Here is a 17903-nt window from a genome sequence, read left to right as displayed (position 1 = left end):
GGGTTTAGGATCATATGAGATGAAAAACAGAGGGAAAGCTCCTTTAATCCTCTAATCCCTTCAAAGTATTATGGTTTATAGCAGGTGATTTTCTTCCAGATGAGCAATATGGTTTCTGTGTTGACAACAGCTCTTTAAATAGCAGCAGATATGGACATGGCCTACTTAAAAAGAAGTTTTTCTGGTCCCTATGGAGAGCCTCATGTTTTATGGACACAAAAATGCCCTGTGAACACCCGAGACTTGATAACCCAGACTGATGTCGGCAAGAGTGTAGTTACCCAATTTGCATTGCCTTAACTGAGCCGTGTTTAGAGCCCCTGAAATACACATGCAGCCATCTGTGCTGACCAGTCATGATTCCTGCTCACCCTTTCCCTCAGCTCTTGCAGGTGGTCGTTCAAACCTGGGCTTGCTGCTCAGTCTGACTGGTGTCAGAAATGGCAAGTGAACTGCATCCCTGTTGTTTATCAGTCTTCTTCTTCCCTTGCAGCTGCAATGCTGAGACTGCTGCCAAATCCCCCTCCAAGGGACAGTGTGATCTGAGGGAAACTGATCTCCCACCTCCAGAGGACAGCCAGCAGCCTACAGTGATGTCCATGGCCACTGAGACCTGGGAGGACAAGCCAAGCAATGAGACACCCAGCGACACTCCACCTGCAGGGAATGTAAGGGAGAGGAATTCTCCTCTCTTCTTGGCCATGTCTTCAGGATTTTTTTCCTGGTCAGAGGCTCTGAAGGATTCCTTCTGGGGAAGGAACTGAGCAGTCTAGGAGCCTGCAATCGAATCACACCAACTCCCATGAGTGATTAAACTCTTTTAGGAACATTTCTAGTGCCTCTTTTATTATACTTAATGAAACAGGAGTCAGTTTTGTGCCCCTGCCTACATGCCACTGCATTTCTTGCAGGCCAGACTCCCTCCTAGGTCCTGCTTGGTCAAACCACTGATGTAGGGAAGGGGCATGGAGCCTGGAGTTCCTGACCTGCAGCACCAAAATGTCCACAGAGCAGAGGCGATCCAGCTCAGATCCTTGGGACAGACCCTTAGCCAGGGCTATGCTGTTGACTTCTTCATGGTTATTTGATACCCATGATCCAACCACCTCGAAGCCACTGTGCTCAGAGCTGCACAACAGCAGAGGGAGAGGGCTCCTTGCTGTCAGGACTGAACAGGACAGAGGGACCGAGGGGGACAGATTTCCAAATGATCCTGTAGCAGATCTGCATTTACAATCCCACTGTCGATGAGTTTCCTTACCTGTCCTTTGGCAGCTAAAGTCCAATGACTACAGAGCAGGTGCTGCTTTAACACAGCCTCACTCCAAACTCTCTCTCACCTTTCTTGCAGACCCCCAGTCCCGGCTGTCGCCGATCCAGCTCCGACATCGTCCACGAGAGCACGGATGGTGCCAAGGCCCAGCGGGAGTGCCGGCTGCGGCCGCACTTCAGCGACCCTATGCCCACAGACTCGGTGAAGAGGAAGCAGCTGGAGCTGAAGATCGCGGCCGCAGCGCGGCAGCACGCGCAGAAGCGCCGGCAGGAGCGAGACTATGGTACACACACTCTGCAAACTCACAGATGCTGAGCCCTGTGCTGCTCTAAATATAGAGTAACTCTGCTGTCCTGGGGGAGGGAAGCATTCTGGGCTTAACCTAGGCATGCAAGAAATCAGGATCTGCTCTGCTGTGTCTCTGTCCCTGCCTGGCAGATGGCAAGGGAACAGGCAGCCCAAATGAGCTCACAGGTATGGGCAGTGCAGGGAGGACAGGCCACAGGCTTCACCTGGGAGCCATTGACTTCTGACTCTCACTAATCTCAGCAGCAAAACAGGGTGGGGAGAGCTCACAGCCTGCTGTGCCAGATCTATCCTGTGCCCTCAGGGTTCTTACCACTCATGGCAGAGTTCCTCAGGTGGGCTCTGTGCAGCTGGCAGTGCCTGTAATGATATGTGTCTGTTCTCAGGTCCAGTGGTAGCCAAAGCCAACCTTGGCCACGGTGGCAGCTTTGACGAGACTCGCCGCACCCCACGTGGCTCGCTCCGCTCCAGACATCACTGGAGCAACGTCAGCAGCCTGAGCACGGACAGTGGGATTGTGGGAGTGAATGATGCCCGGGACGACCTGGATCCCAGTGAGGGCACCCGGACCAAAGCAGCAGATGTGGAGAGGGCAGATAGTGGCATTGGCCAGATGCCAGCCAGAAAGTGGAGGAACAGAGCGTCCGAAACGCTGAGCTCCCTGCAGGCCTGGGAAGCTCACCGTCCCTGCACCGACTGCGGGGAAAGGGACCTCCCTGTGGAGACAGACGTTCAGAACTGCAACCAGAGACGAGCTGACCTCTGCGAGAAGTGCCGCAAGCGCAGGACGGAGCGCAAGGAGTCTGTGCTGGAGTTTGTCAACACAGAGGCCAGCTATGGAGAGGACCTGCGCATCATCAAGGAAGAGTTCTACCTCCCCATGCAGGCAGCTGGGCTGCTGAGCCAGGAGCAGCTCCAGGGCATCTTCAGCAACATCCAGGAGCTCATCGACCTCAACGAGAACTTCCTGGAGATACTTCAGGAAGAGATCGATCAGGCCTTTGACCAGGTATGATGCTGTGTGCTCTAAAGGGGCCAGACTGGGCAGACAGGAATAGGTTTCATATTAGTGGAGCAGAGGAACAGAAGCTAGACTCCTGGGTTATGGTCAGCTGTCTAGTTCCTCGCTCCCTCAGCTATTGTAAACCAGTGATTTCAGTAGCTCTGTGCCAGGTCACAGCTGCTGGCCTCACCCTCTGCTGTGGTAATGCCACTGACATCAGCAGGCCATCAGCAGTATTGCTCACTTATCCCATCAACAGGACCTGATGGTCCCATTACCAGAGTTAGCTTTAAGCCAGTTGGCCTGGATGCTGGTAAGAATGTAACATGGGGGCACAGAGCTCAGTTGGTCTGTCTCTTGGGACATGCTCTCACAACCCTGAGCTGGCTTGCTTCATGCTGGCTTGGCTGTGTTTGCCTTGGCTTGCAGTTTATTGCAGTTTGGCTCTAGGCTGCTCCCTGCTCTACAGCTCTGGGTACCAGCTCCTTCTATTGACGCACTCTGCCTCGCACAAGGAGCTTTCCTGCCCCACCAGCACAATGGTCAGAGGGCAGAGAGATAGAAATAAGACTAGGGCAGTAGACAATCACTGCAAAGGACATATGAATAGCTCCACACCCTCCTTTCTTCCCACTTGTTGCTGCGTCAGTTTCTCCAGGATGTTTTGTTCTGTAGGAAATACATCCCTCTTCTCCCTCTCTGAAACACTGTATGTCAGACTCAGTGACACATGTCTCAGAAACTGGCAACCTGGACAACCACTCTCAGGCACCTGGCACAGTGAAGACAGACGTGCACTGCAGGCATGGTGTCCCCTGTGAATAATTTATTGAGGCAATGGCCTCTACAAACAGCCATGGGTTTCCCCAGCTCCTCCGTGTTGCCTGGGCAGTCAGAGCTCAGTTCTGCACCAAAACATTGCCAGCAGCCAGAGAACTGCTCCCTCTCTTGCTGCTGCAATGAGTGATTGCAGAGCATGTCAGCATACACCTCGACTGAGCTAAGAGCATTATGTGGCACCAGGTTCCTGCTATTCCCATATTTTATTATGCATACAGAAATCAGAGAACAATTTACCATGACGTTTATTTTTCCATCAAACTAGCCAGTAACAGCACAACTGAAGGAGGCTGCTTCCCAGCCAGGCCAGTTGCTGGAACAACTGCCCCAGTTACTAGGTGCCATATCTGTTACCTGAGCTACATGCTCCTGCCCATTTGCTCCTAAATGCTCTCTGGTGATTTAAGCACCACTGCAGGGCCTTAATACACCCTCCTGACTAGGAGGCTCACTCTGGTCTTTGAGCCCCTGCCCTGGTGAGCTGATTGAGCCCACGGGAGGAGAGAAGACAGCTCTTGATGTGTGGAAGATTGAGCAGTTAGACAGCTGTCCTTTCCCTCCCCACGCATGGCTTCCCCCGGGCTGCCTTTCCAGCAGGAGGGGTGAGCCCAGCTCCACCTTTGCTCTGGTGCTCAGCAGACCCTGCAGTAGCTTCATGCTGATAGGACTGACCACAGGCTCTGTGTTTGTGCCTCTCCTGAGCTAACTGAGCAGGGGCTGTACTTGCAGGGGGATGATGACCTGATGACTGTGTGCATCGGCGAAGTGTTCCTAGAGTTCGTGAACATGCTGCCAGCCTTTCAGACCTACTGCCTCCAGCAGTCCTCCTCCGTCAACATGCTCAACGCACTGGAGAAGGAGAAGGAGTTGCTCAGGTGAGGAAGGGGTTGAGCATACTCTTGCAGGCTTTGGAGAGAGAAAGGCACCATGCTGCGGGTGAAGCTTTTGCCAGCTCAACTAGATCAAAGTTAGATGCTAATGGTCTTCAGTTATTGCTGCTCTTGGGGTGAGGACAGTAATTTATTCTCCAAAAAAATTCAGTCCTTGGTATCTCCACTGAGGCAAACAGTTGGTACAGCTGTACACTGTATTCTGTGGTAGCAGTGTCTGCCCACTGACCTGAACTGTCACCAAAACTGTCACCAGGTAATGCTCAGCTGAGAACAGCTCTCAGTCCCTGTGCCAGGGCCCAGGTTGGATTTCCACTGGGGAAAGCCACTGTGTGGCACACGTGACATGAATTTGTTTCCCATTCCTAGCTCTGGCCTGCTGAGCAATATCAGGCATGTCATTTTTCTTTCCACTGCTGAGCTTAAGATGATAGTACCAAATTTTTGTTCAGAGTGCCTCATAATCTCATGATGAAAGGTGCTACAAATTAATGTAATCTGATATAAACTGGTGTATCTGCCTCATGTCTGTCAGTGGGTACCAGAGGAAGATCACACCCTTGTGCTTTCACAATTAATAGAAGACTGCTAGGATGTTACGTGTTAGTATCCCAGGCACCTCATCACAGTTCTGCAGCTGAGCACAGACACAGGAGTTGTGGTTAGTCTTCAAGAAGACAGAATTCACCAGACTGCAAAACAGGGAGGGCTGCAGTGCCCAGCAGCTGTCAGCACCACGCTGTTCATTTGCATTTAGGATTGCAGCATCTGCTGGCAGAACAGCCATTTCATTCTCTCTGCTTAAATCCCTGCAGAATATTCCTCAATGTCTCCCAGAATGACAACACAGCACTTCGGCGCATGAACTTGAGGTCCTTCCTGATCGCCCCTTTGCAAAGGGTCACCAAGTACCCACTGCTGCTCAGCAGGATCATCAAAGCCACCACCGAGTACCACCCCGACCACAGCAGCCTGAGGGAGGCCAAGAGCCGCATTGAGTCTCACCTGGAGCACATCAACATGAAAACCAAGCAGGAGGGGAACACGTGGACCCTCCGATCCTTTCGCCAGGACAGCAAGAAGAAGAGGGAAGTAATCAACATCGAGATGAGAGAAACTGCCCTCAAAACTGTTGGCTGGCTGCGAGAGGAAACGCGGTTTGTGATGGAAGGGTCTCTGCAGCTGGCCCAGCCCCCCGACGGCCAGTGGGTGAAGAAAGGCAGCAAGACCCTGAAGTTCCAGAACATGCAGGTCCTCCTCTTGGTGAACATGAAGCGTGTGTCCGAGTCCAGCCTGGAGTCAGCTGAGCCAGGGCCTGTCAAGGATGCTGTGCTGGTACTCATCAGGGACAAAAACAACGGCAAGTTCCATTTGCTCAGGGAGCCCTTGAGGCTGAGTAATTGCATCGTCTCCACTGATCCTGACTGCGACGACACCTTTGAACTGATTGAGATCAGGCGGGAGGCGTTTGTGTTCCGGGACAGCGACCGGGCACGGACTCACCACTGGTTCCGGCAGATCCGGCGCTACTCCAGGGAGTTGGGCTCCTGGAAGAAGCGGCGGAACGCGCTGCCCAACATCATGATCAGCACACCTCACACCAGGCCCTGAGTCCTGCACGGGTGGCACGCAGGGAGACTTGGCCAGTGCCACAGCCAAAGACCATCAAGAGCCTCAGTGGCTTGAACTTGCTGTGCTCTATGGACAGCATAGGAAGGAGCCTGGTCCTCAGAGGCTCCTAACAGCACTGGGAGCAGCACCACAGCCTAATTCTGGTCTCCAGCCTCAGGACTCACAACCAGTTCGTGGCTCATGTACATAGGGAGATGGGCTCCCCTCGAGGAGCAGATCACTGGAGGAAAATACTGTTTGACTTGTTAATATTGCACTGCAGGAGAATGATGTATGATGCTTGCTATTGCATGGATCGTGTTGAAAGCCAGTCTTAAAAATGAGAGAGGTGTCCACTATTGACTATATTTCATCAGCATTAGGTAAAGTCAGGGTCAAAATTAGGTGCAGTATTATGCAACAGAGAATGAAAGTTGGAGAAAATTGGTTTCCACCACTACTCCTAAGGACCGTATTTCATTATTCACCGCTGTATATTCAGTCAAAATACTTGTTTAAAAAGAAAGGCCTTTCATCTTTAATCCAAATCAAGTAGGTATCAATTTGCTCAGATTCAGCTGCATGCACACAGCAAAAAAAAAAAAAAAAGGCAAAAAAAAAAGGCAAACCTGAGTAAAAGGAGTTCTTGCTCTCTGACACATACATCCCACATGTGTGTAGAACCTGTGGAAGGGCAGCACACCCCACAAGGTCTGTTATCTAACTGACTGAGGGACTGGAACATAAGGCTGCATCTGAAATATCTCAGAAGTATATGTAAATATAGCTCTGCTACCACTGATAGTGAACTTAAGAGTTTGCAATTATTTAAATGATGTAATCTAGTGTATTTCAAAATTTAATTGAAAGAAGCAATTTACATTGTACTGTAGAGTAACATAAAAGGTTTTAATAATTATGTTTCAATTACTTTAGGTGGGTATTTTTTAAAATATTTGTATTCTGGAGGATATATTTCACTTGGTGTGGGTGGCATTCAGGTGAATAATGTGCCTACATCTGCTCTCTGGAGAGCCTACTAATGAGACTGGGAGAACAAACCTGCTACTCAAATTCTCACTAGACAACAACAGACTGGCACAAAATCTTTTGCTCTGGCTGCAGTCCTGCCTGGGCAGGTCAGCCCCAGCACACCAGATGTGAGAGCCAAAAGTGAGGCCACAAAGAACTCCCCTGTAAGGTCCAGCCTCTCTCAGTTCCTCAGCAGGGAAATGACTTGAAGCTGAACAATGGTAAAAAGGCAAACAGAGTTTAACCTTTTCAGCCTGACATGAGCACTGACCGCTGCGATTACAAGATCAGCAGAATGTCATGCCGTGACTTACACAGCAAAGGCCAAATTTCAGCCCTGGGGGCTAAATTAAAGGAGCCTAAATTTCAGTCCTGGATCTCAGAGGACAGCCTGTAAATGTTCTTTCAGGCCCTCAGGGCAAAGCCAAAGCCAATCAGTATTATTCACTACCGACAAAATATTTCCGCTACAGGCATTGATTTTACAGGAGGCTTCACATAAACATATTTGTGTATTTCTCCAGAGATAACCAGTAGCAGTGGGCACCACCAAAGGCAGACAGCACCCACCTTCACAAAGGTAGCCCTACCTTATGAAGTAGCCACTGACCCAATGCCTGAACAGGCTTCAAAGCCAGGGCTTTGTCCTCTGGCCACAGCTGCCAGGGCTTGTTACACTGCTCCAGGCACTGAGGCAGACAGCAGCAGTGAGACATGTGCTGTATTTTCATCTGCATCACCCAGAGTTTTAGTGCTGCTTTTTGTCCTAGAGGAAATGGGAAGATTTGCATCCTCTGGAGGGTACCCAAGGCGTGATGGTGGCTGCACACAGCTGAGCACTGTGGTGAGCAATAGCTGTCAAAATGCTTGTCAGGGTAGCAGCCTGGCTCCCTCAGGTGAGCTGGAATTCCCTCCAGCTCCTTCTAGTCGGTAGATGATCTGTTGTTTGTTCCCCAAAAATACACACTGAACAGCCAGTGAAGAGCACAAAGCAATGCTTTAGTTTGCTGTCTGTTTTTCACAGAGGTGGATGCCTGAGCAGAGCAGCTGCTGGAAGTTTTCCTTTACACTGTCATGACAGATCTGCATCCGTGAGCCTTCAAGCCCCATTCACCTCTCATGCAAAAAGCAACAACTTGTAGCACCTTCATCTTCTCTCCCGAGATCACAATGGCACAGCCCCCTTCTCTTTCTTACCTCTGCGGTGCCTTTGACAAGGCCTAGGTACAGTAAGCCTAATAGCTTAATTTATCCAAACAGTGAGTGGCTTTCACAGCCACACAAAGCTGCTGCTTTCTGTGAAGTTTTCAATTACTCTCCAGCACAGTGATTTTCTCCACATCAATTCACGCTCGAAACCAACCGTGCGCTGTTTGTACAGGCATATCTTTAAATCAAGATACCTCCAGCCAGCCTGGCTGCTCAAAAAGGTTAGAGAACAATCAGTACACGTAAAAGGTCTGATATTTAGCATCAATCTTGTGTTTGGCTGATTGTTCAATTTGTCAGATTCAGGGTTTTTCTAGGTATCACAGGAAACACCTGCCTGCCAGGCTCCCAGTAATCATGGCCTATTTCCTCTGAACCAGGCAAACTCTCCCTAGAAGAAGGTCCATAAATATGATTATTTATGGTATTGAGTTATGAGCAGGACCTGTACTTGGTGTTGTAGCCCTATCCTAAAAATCCTGTGGCCAGGGAACAGTATGAGCCCTTTGATCTGGGACAGGCTGGTGCAGGAGGTGACAGTGGGATTGCTGAACCTGTCAGACTGGACAGAGGTTGTGCTTCCAACACGTGCTGCTGTTATGCATCTGGTGTGTACACAGCTGCTTGCCTGCCTGTAAAGCCCAGGTGTTGAAAGGGAACACGAGCAGGACAGTCCCTGTTGCCCTGCAGGAGCCTGTGCTGTGGGGTGAGGCAGCACAGGAAGGGTGAGGAGTGTCAGCACGCTGACAAGGCAGTAGATTTCCATAATCCTCAGGCACCATTCTGAACTGTATGATCCCTCTCCTGGGAAGTTCCAGGTCTTTCAGTATCACATGTACACATCTTACTTGGCAGCCCTGGAGAATAGTTGTGCTGTATTTTTCCATTTCTGATTAACAAACTGGCAAAATGCTATAATAACCCAGGGTGCTTGGGAACAGAGCTGTCTGCAAGCCAAGAAAGCAATTACTTGTTCCACACTGGCCGTCCTAGGACTCCGTAATATTTTTATGCCTCTCGTTGTCGTAACTGACAATACTAAGATTACTTTTCAAGACTCCTGCCCACTTACCTTACCCAGCTAGTTCAAGCAGACCTTTCTGGAAGTACCATGTCAGGGAAAAAAAGAGAAAACTGGTTACCCCCTTGATTTGTCTGAACTCATAAATGACCTTTAACAAGAATTTAGTATATGCCTTACTGGTCTTTTACCAGGAAAACAATACAAGGCAGTTTCTATTAGAGAGTCCATGTAGCTTTGGGCTCTGAAGGCAAAACACTGGATTAAGAGCCCCCAGTGAGCTCAGGTCCCAAGGAAAGAAGGAACAACTCCTTTACAAGTCACCAAGCTGGGTGAGAAAGCCTGAAAGAGCAAATACTTTAGGGGGCAGAGACTCTGCTTTGGTGAACAGAGATCTTGTCCTTTATGGTGTCTTTGTACACTCCTGGTTGTCCTTAACAGAAGTGTGGATGGAGAAGAGGCATTCACTGTGGCTCTCCACTATATGATCAAGAACACATCTGAAAGGGAGCACCAGTTTTGGTCTGGCAGCAAGAAGCTATTGTAGCTGTCATTGGAGCCTGAGAAATTGACCTCAGCACATCCCAAATCCTGAAAAAAAGCTCTGAGATCATCTTGGATCTCCTGCCTTCACCGCATGTGACTATCACACAGCTAAAGCCCAAGGATGCCCCTCCAGCAGGAGATTCTGGTGAATCTTGCACTCTTGTTTGTCCCTGACACACTCAAAGGGAAAATAATTCAAATCTTCCAGCACTATGTTAAAGGTTCCGTCAGGCTCGTGGATGGAGCAGCTGTAGTAACTCTCATTCTGTGATGTCAGCTGTGTCTCCTCATAAATGCATGCTGGGGAACTGGGTGGGACTCAGCTGGAATTAGGCTGGCAATCTCTGCCTGGATATTGCAAAAGCCTGGAACCCAAAGCAACAGAAGAAAGTGTCCTCCCAGAGATCAGATAAATATTCAAAGCTCTCACTGTCACTGTTGAGTGACCTGTCACTACAGTGGAGTATGATGGAGCAAAAAGTCTGACTGATCAGGCAGACAGAGGAACTGCCTTATTTCCTACAGGCTGCTGCAGAGAATCGGTGTGACTGGAGACAGGCACGAGCAATTAAAAACAAGAAAGTTTTGACAATAACACTGTACAGTCCAAAAACTCCAAACAAGCTCTAAGGGCACTCATTAGATGATATCACCCTTGGAAAGCTGAAGGTTCCCCACTAAGGGAAACCTTTCTACAACATGATGGACAAGTTGAGCAATAGGAACATCTCAAGAGAGATGGAAAAACAGTCTTGAGGAATGAGAACACAGGCAGAGCATCCTCCAGCACTGGTCTCTGCCTCAGCTTGACTGGGAGCAGTTACACAGCTGGAAAAAGGTGAAAAGCTGGCATTACGCTCTAGATCCATTAGCAGGGATCCATGTAATGGTCATTTACAACTCTCCAGATCAAATCCTGCCTCAGTGCTGCCTTTGCTTCCCTGAGAAATGATCTCAGCTGCAGTTGAGAAGAACCAGTCTGCAAACAGCCCTCCCAGGGAAGGTTCTCTGCATAGATCAGGCAAAGGAACCCTTGGTTTCAGCAGCAGTAGAGCCCCAGGTGGTTTTGAACCCTTCCCTCCTAGCTCAGGAACTTCCTTTGCAGTGCAGATTCCCATCCTTGGAAGGACCTGCATAAGTATCTCTGGGTGTTGTGGGCAGGGCTGGCAAACGAATGCCACAAGCCTGGAGGTCACAAGAAGGTCACAGAGCAGATCCCATGACTGATGCCTGGGGCATCCAAACCATGCAAAGAGCACAAGGCCTTTGTAGTCCTGGACTGTTTCATAAGGGCTTAAATCTTGTCTTTTCCTTCCCTTAAGGCTTTCTGCAGTCCTGTGGTGGTTGTCAGACTTACTAGAAATGTGAGAGCTGCACAAGGCTGCTCTCAGTGCAGACCCAGAAGCAGCCAGGCTGCCCTCCCTATGGAGCTGGGGGCCAGCAGGCTTCCAGGAGAGCAGAGTGCCCTAGCACTCAGGCTCCTACATTTTCACCCAGAGCAGCAGGTTAGATGTTTGTACACCCACAGTGTGAACATGCAGGTGAAGGAACATTCAGACAAGGACTGAATTCCCCCTTCTTTCAAGAAGGCTGGTTTTAGAACAGCCATGTTTTCCTGGGCAGGACAAGCCCTCAGTGATGGCTAACTAGTGCAAGCCAGAAGTGCTGCAGTTGGAAGTGACAATGAAAACAGGCAGTGAAACCTGCAAGGAGATCCCCATCTTACCCAACTCATGGCTGACCCACAACACACAGACAGAAGATACATACCACATAGGACTGTTCCTTTCTAAATCAAACACTTTTCATGACACTTCATGAATTCAGCAGGGAGGAGGCTCTGAACAGCTCCTACACACTCTTTAGTAAAGCTGCACCACAGCATCCAGCAACAGACAGTACTTTCACCAGGGAAGATGTACTGCTGGTGAATAACAGGTCAGCATCTATGCACAGTCCCCTGGAGTCACCCACATTCACTTTCTGCTCTCCTTAACTGCCTTGGTGTGTAATGACTTCACTGGCTGAAACACGAGTGAGGCTCTATAGCACAGAAGTCCTCACTTTGGAGTAAAATGAAGGCAAATTATATACCCAGAGAGAAAATCCTTGGCAAACATGAAGCAGTTAAATTGAAGAATTAAACAGTTTGCCACGTAGTGTTACAGCTCAAAGAATACTTAAAGCTGGCACTGCAGGGAGGGGAAGAAGCCTCCAACCACAGACTGGCACAGCATGTGGGGCACACTATGTGATGCGTCAGACTGGGAGCAAACACTGCTGAAAAATAAAGGTTACTTCAGCTAGATCAGTTCCCTGATCCAGTTCATGGCACACAAGATGTCTGCTGGCACAAGGAAGGGGCAGCCTAGAGGTGATAAGGTGTCCTTTAACAAGTGCCAGTTTAAAGAGGTGGCTGGTCTCTGGCTGCAGTTAATCAATTCCAGTTCAACAGACAGACCCAAGGTCTGCTCTGCATCCTGTGCCACGCAGCTCTGCACACCTCAGCTTCCCAAACACTTTCAGGTCAGCACTTTGATTGATCTGCAGGGCTTGAACAGGCAGTGCTATAAATAAAGAGCAGTTAATCAACTACTGAAGTGCCCTTTTAGTGAAATAAAGAAAACCCACAGAAATGACGTCAAGATGGGAGAAGACAAACAAACAAGTGAGCGAATACAAAGCTGATCCAAGAGAGCTCTCCTGGGAACACACTTGAGGCCGAAGTGGCTCAGGGAACAGCAGTGCTGCACGTTGAGTCAGACTCTCCAGTGCTCCTGAGCTGACTCACTCCCACCCCAGCTGCCAGAGCACGCTGCACAGTCCATTCAGTACCAACAGGAGTTACTTGTTCTGAGTTCAAGTGCGTCTGATTCATCATGAGCCATCAGGATTTTGCAGTCCTCAGAGCTCTGTCTTCCACTGCCATTCCCTGCTGGCTTACCTGCTTCCATCCCCCCAGGAAAGAGAAGGGTCAAAGAAGAGAGACACCCCCCTACTCAAGTCCTTTTGGGTTTTTCCTTCTTCCCTCTGCTCCCAGCTCTTTGATGGAAACACCACTCGTCATTTAGGATCAGAGTAATGTGCAGATTCACAGTCAAGGCCACAGGGTTCTACAAGCTAGCTCTGTGCGGAAGCTACAAAAGCAAATCCCTGTCTGCAGCCTAGAGAGTTAGTGGCTTTTCTTTCCCTTCTCCAGACCCAGCCTGGGAATGTGCTGTGCAGCCTGGCTCTTGCAAACAATGCTTTTCCAGAAGCTGCTAGGCTCTCCCAAAACCTGGAACAGGAGAGAACAAGGTGTTTGCCTAACACCCTCCAGGAACACAATACCAGTGTCTCTTTCTCAGGCACTTGCTCTTCACCAGAGCCTTAGACAGGATCCCACACCTTGCTCCTTCCTAAGCCCTAAGTAAGAGACTTGCTCTGCCAGGTGTCCCTCCCACAGTACCTGCACCTGTGGCCAGCACTCCATCCCCACCACCTCCAGAAACCACTAAGAGATGCAAGAGCTGGCAGATCTGGGATCTGCTGAAAAGCTGCATTAGCTGTGCCAGGAAACAGACCTGTTTTGTGACCAAATGCAACTGGAGCCCCTGGGACACAAGTCAGTGCAAAGCACTAACCAACACCTGCCCTGCCACCAGAAACCTGCCCTGCCTTGTGGCCTCACATCCCAGTCCTGCATGCCAGGAGTACTTCAACCACACATGCTCAGGAAACCCTTCTCCAATTCCCCTGCTCCCACGCATTTCCTGTGTGACCTTGATCTGCACAGCTGTCTCAGAGCCTTAGGGTGTTGGGTCACACCAGTCCTGGCTTTGGCAGTGAAATTGGCTTAAGGTCCTTCCTTCTTCCCACCTCCACAGGGTTAAATCGAGAAAGGAGCAAACAGTGGCACAGGGCAAGAACAAAGAAGGGCTTTGAAAGCAGGTCTCATTGCCACAGGGCTCAGGAAGTCACACCCTCCTTTCCAACAGCTGTGAAAAAGGGATATAGATACAAAGGATGAGGACAAACACGAAAGATTATGAGATGCTCTCAAGATGAACCTGGCCACATCATGGATTTGGCAATGATAAACTCCACAGTTCTCCTGTTGCACTTCGTGAAATCACTCAAAATTAAAAATTATTTAACAAAAAGCCTATGAAATCTGTTTGCAGATTGACTTTAGGCTCCACTTGGCAGTGCTAGGAGTGTTCCAGTGAACAGCTACAGGCAAATGGAGGAACTCCACTATTGTCCAAGGACAGCTGAAGGATGAACTCCAACGCTGTATTTCAGAGCAGGCTCCCAGGAAGGGAAGCAAGTAACAGCAGATGATCAGACAACAGGCAGAGGTACCAAATGGCCAAAATCAAAGAACAGCTTTTATTGGCCAAAATAACCAAGAATCCATTTTCTTCCAATAAACAAAACAACCCCCTAACTCAAATAGTGGTAAAACTCTGCTAACAAACTGAAACACTAACAAACCCCACATAAACTTGACTGTTCATGTTCATCCTCTGGAAATATTCCTCCTCCTAAAGAGTTAGCTTTTCTCCTTAACCCTCTTGCACCACGAGAAATAGAAGAATGGCAAAACTCAAACTCATTCAGGACAAGGGAACAAGCACATTGGGAGGCATCAGTCTGTCCACTTACACATGTGACAGAGGCTGTTGGTGTGTGCAAACACCTGACATGCAATTATCTGAAACTAGTAATTCTCCTTTTTCTGAAGACACAAACATTTTACTACACAAACTTTAGTTTTGGTGTGTTTGTTTTTTAATCCCAGGACACAGGTACAGCTGTGGCCTGTACAGGCTGTACAACTCAGACACTACCTGCAGTTTATCCGTGAACATTTCTCTATTTGGAAACTTTTGAAGTCAAAAAAAGCCCCATAAAAATTGGTTACATTAGTCCTCAAGGGAAATAATCCCACTAGAGTTCAGCATTTACTCATGTCAGTAAAATGAATACCAGACAGAGAGAGCAGGTGTTTGAGAAAACCTTGCTCTCCCTGGTAACTGAGGTCTTGAAGGAGTGGAGAAAATGAGGGAGAGAGAAAGAAAGCAAGAGATGTGTCCAGGTGCAAGACACCAGTTCCACTGGAGGAATTCTCAGGAATACTTTCACTAGTTTCTCAGTTAAGGGATACATTAACAGAAACCATTTCAAAAGATCTGGTTAATAAACAGTTATGCATCAACTTACTTTGATGAAAATATAAGAAATAAAAAGGCAAAAAAAAATCAGTGTCTTAAAAAAAAGTATAGATATTTACACACTGTGGTTTTTAAACCATCACAAGTGTCTGCACTGAGCTGTGTGAGCAGAGACAGCCACAGCACTTCACTGCTGGAGCAGGGAAGCAACACAGGAGGACTAATGGGAGTTACTGACTACTATTGCTGCTGTGCACAGAACGGCACCGTATGCCTGACAGAGGAATTCCACTGAAACAGAGAGCTCCTGCCCTAACCTAGACATGATTTTACAAAACATCCAACACCTGTACCACACCTTTTGTAAGAAAATAGAGAGCAGCTCTGAGCTGCAGTTATTCTAAACTACTGTAGGAAGGCTTCACTAGGTACTTCCTAACTTGGCAACCGTCTGAGGTAATGGATGATGCTGTGAGACTGAGCATCCTTCACTTCTCTGCTGCACCAACTACTGCCTCCTTATTGAGTCCTCTGATGGACAAGTCGTAAACCACCTCCTCAATTTTCTTGACGTCGTACTTGAGGCCGTCGTAGCGTTTCCTCAGGGAGTCATTCTTCAGGTTGAGCAGGCGGAAGCCGGAGTCCAGCTCGTTGATGAAGGTTGAGATGCGAAGGGGGCGAGAGTAGTCCCCAGCTGTGACACTGTTCACTGCCAGCCTGGCCTGCACGGGGACACACAGACAGTGTCAGCACAGCACCCTCCTAATCACATCACTGACCCCATCAGCTGCTTTGCCAAGTGCTCCAGGCAGTCAAATATTTATACTTCAATCTACCTTTTTGTTGTGGGATTTTCAATCGAATGACTAGTGTAAACCTTACAAGTATCAGTAAGTAACACGCAGAGCAGCAACTTGCGACAAGTTCAGATCAAGGTGTTGCATGCATCATAACTTCCAGGAACAACTCCAGAAAGCTAGAAAACACATTACTTTTTGTTTTAAGGTCAGTTTCAACCCAAATACATACGTGAATGTCTTCCTTACCAGCTCACTGGCGAGAGTTAACACACCAGACAAATAGTCTTCAATGTCCAGGTGAAAGCCTCGCTCACGGTCAGCTTCAACTGGGAAAAGAACAGAACAGTGATCAGGGGCTGCTGAGCAGGGGCAAACTTGAGACAGCTGAGATTGCATTTGCTCACTGGAGCTAATTTGAAATATCAAATTTATGAAATATTATTACAAAATAAAAGTCAGGCTTTTCCTGCATGTGATGTAATTACTGCCTCTCCTCAGCGTTTCGATTTAGCGTCTTGTACATCCTCAGCTGGACATGAAACAGGTTGTCATTGATCCAACACAATAACTGAATTTACATCAATATAAAGGACATTTGTTAGGAGCTGCAGTGACAGGACAAGGGGCAATGGGCACAAATTGAAAGGGGAAATTTAGGTCAGATACTAGGAAAAAGTTTTTTCCTGTGAGGGTGGTGAGACACTGGCACAGGTTGCCCTGGGAAGCTGTGGTTGCCCCAACCCTGGCAGTGTTCAAAGCCAGGTTGGATGGAGCCTTGAGCAACCTGCTCTGGAGGCAGGTGTCCCTGCCCAGGGCAGGGGGGGTTGGGATGATCTATAAGGTCAATTCCAACCCCTAAAATTCTATGATTATATGATATATTTTCCTTCTTTTTTTAAAAAATCTTTTCCTCTGTGAGGACACAATTCTTTTATGGCAAAGAATTTAATCTGTTTTCCACCCCAAAAGCAAAAAGTTAAAAGAACAAGCTCTCATCTTTGTGCTATTCCTTTGGTAGATTTACACAGTTTGAATTAATGACCTTCATCAATGAAGAACTTATTGATGAATAAATACTTCTGTTCATGTTAGGTTTACCCACTTCCATCTCCTAAGAATTTGTTGTTTATATAATGAAAACATATACTAGATAAACTCTGAAACCTATTTCTTGGGAAGAAATGAAGTTCTGCTGTTTCCCTGTACCTCTGAATGCTGCAATGTCTAAAAATGTCACAAGCTTTTTCTCTTTGGGTACAACATTGACTTACTCCCAAGTATTTCTGCAACAGCTTCTCGGGTCACTAATGTCTCTGACTCCAAGTAGACTACGAATGCTGCCAGAAACACCAACCTCTGCAGCACAAACCTCCAGTGCTCATGAAACCTGCAGGAGAAACACCAAGTCAAGGTATAAATAACTGCAGCCTTAGGCAACAAGGACAGATTATGTATCTGTTGTTTCCTAACTTTACAAGCTGCATTTTGAAGTACTCTATGTATCTGTTGTTTCCTAACTTTACACGCTGCATTTTGCAGTACTTTTGGCTTATCAAAATGGCACCAGCTCAAAGTCATCACCTTGGTACTGCAGAGCTCCATCCTCAGGTTACCACACAGACACTTGCACTTGCTCACCCCTCTCACAGCTTACTCAGCTCCAGGGGTTTTCCGGGTCGTGATGCCCACAGATACCCAGGGCTTTCCCTCCCATCTTCCCTCTGAGCTGACAAGATTCTTGTTGTTTGAAATGTTTTGCTAGACACTGTCCCCTCCTGGCAGCAGCAGAGCACAGAGGTGACAACGTCATTCCATGTCTGCAGAACCAAACAGCCATTTCCTGACAGACTCAGTGCTCTGCTTTCAGGAGTGCCCCAAACCCAACAATTGAACAGAAATTAGTGCAGCAGCAAATCACCTGCTCCAGGTACAAGGACAGCTCCAACAGAACATCAATTTCTTAAGCTTTCCTCTTTCTTTTTTTTAAAAAAGTTTCTAGAAAAATAATTATGGAATATTTTTAGTGGAAAGTTACAGTGTGTTTGAGCAAAAGCATTTTTACCTGTGCTGATAAAAATCTCACACTTCTCTACTGATATTTACTTTTCAGAGTGAAGCATTCAGTCCATAAACCTTTAAATCATTATTCCAAAGTAATGATGCCAAATGCCCAGGCAATTAATTCCCATACACATCTGTGTCTGGCACTGTGTGAT

At 48.0% G+C, this 17903-nt stretch overlaps 2 protein-coding genes across 2 annotated transcripts in view; one reads left to right on the top strand and one right to left on the bottom strand.

Moving 5' to 3' along the window:
* The first annotated feature begins 441 nt into the window (after positions 1 to 441).
* On the top strand, positions 442 to 5923 carry LOC103799255 (myosin-M heavy chain-like). Its single transcript, XM_009071559.1, has 5 exons — positions 442 to 668; positions 1352 to 1556; positions 1966 to 2588; positions 4152 to 4297; positions 5128 to 5923. The coding sequence occupies exons 1-5, from the start codon at positions 594 to 596 to the stop codon at positions 5921 to 5923; spliced, it is 1845 nt and encodes a 614-aa protein (XP_009069807.1). The 5' UTR covers positions 442 to 593.
* Positions 5924 to 15245: 9322 nt separating this feature from the next.
* The window catches only part of TSN (translin), a gene marked incomplete at its 5' end in the record, with an annotated part of 2760 nt that continues 102 nt past the window's right edge, over positions 15246 to 17903 (bottom strand). The window contains 3 exons of the mRNA XM_009071558.1: positions 15246 to 15609; positions 15934 to 16013; positions 16959 to 17078. Coding sequence (XP_009069806.1) covers positions 15376 to 15609; positions 15934 to 16013; positions 16959 to 17078 — 434 coding nt within the window. The remainder of the gene's footprint in view (positions 15610 to 15933; positions 16014 to 16958; positions 17079 to 17903) is intronic.

This window comes from Acanthisitta chloris, unplaced genomic scaffold (genome assembly GCF_000695815.1).
Source record: "Acanthisitta chloris isolate BGI_N310 unplaced genomic scaffold, ASM69581v1 scaffold38863, whole genome shotgun sequence".
Taxonomy (NCBI): domain Eukaryota; kingdom Metazoa; phylum Chordata; class Aves; order Passeriformes; family Acanthisittidae; genus Acanthisitta; species Acanthisitta chloris.
The sequence above is the reverse complement of the archived record's forward strand: the minus strand, read 5'-3'. Positions and strand labels throughout refer to the sequence as shown.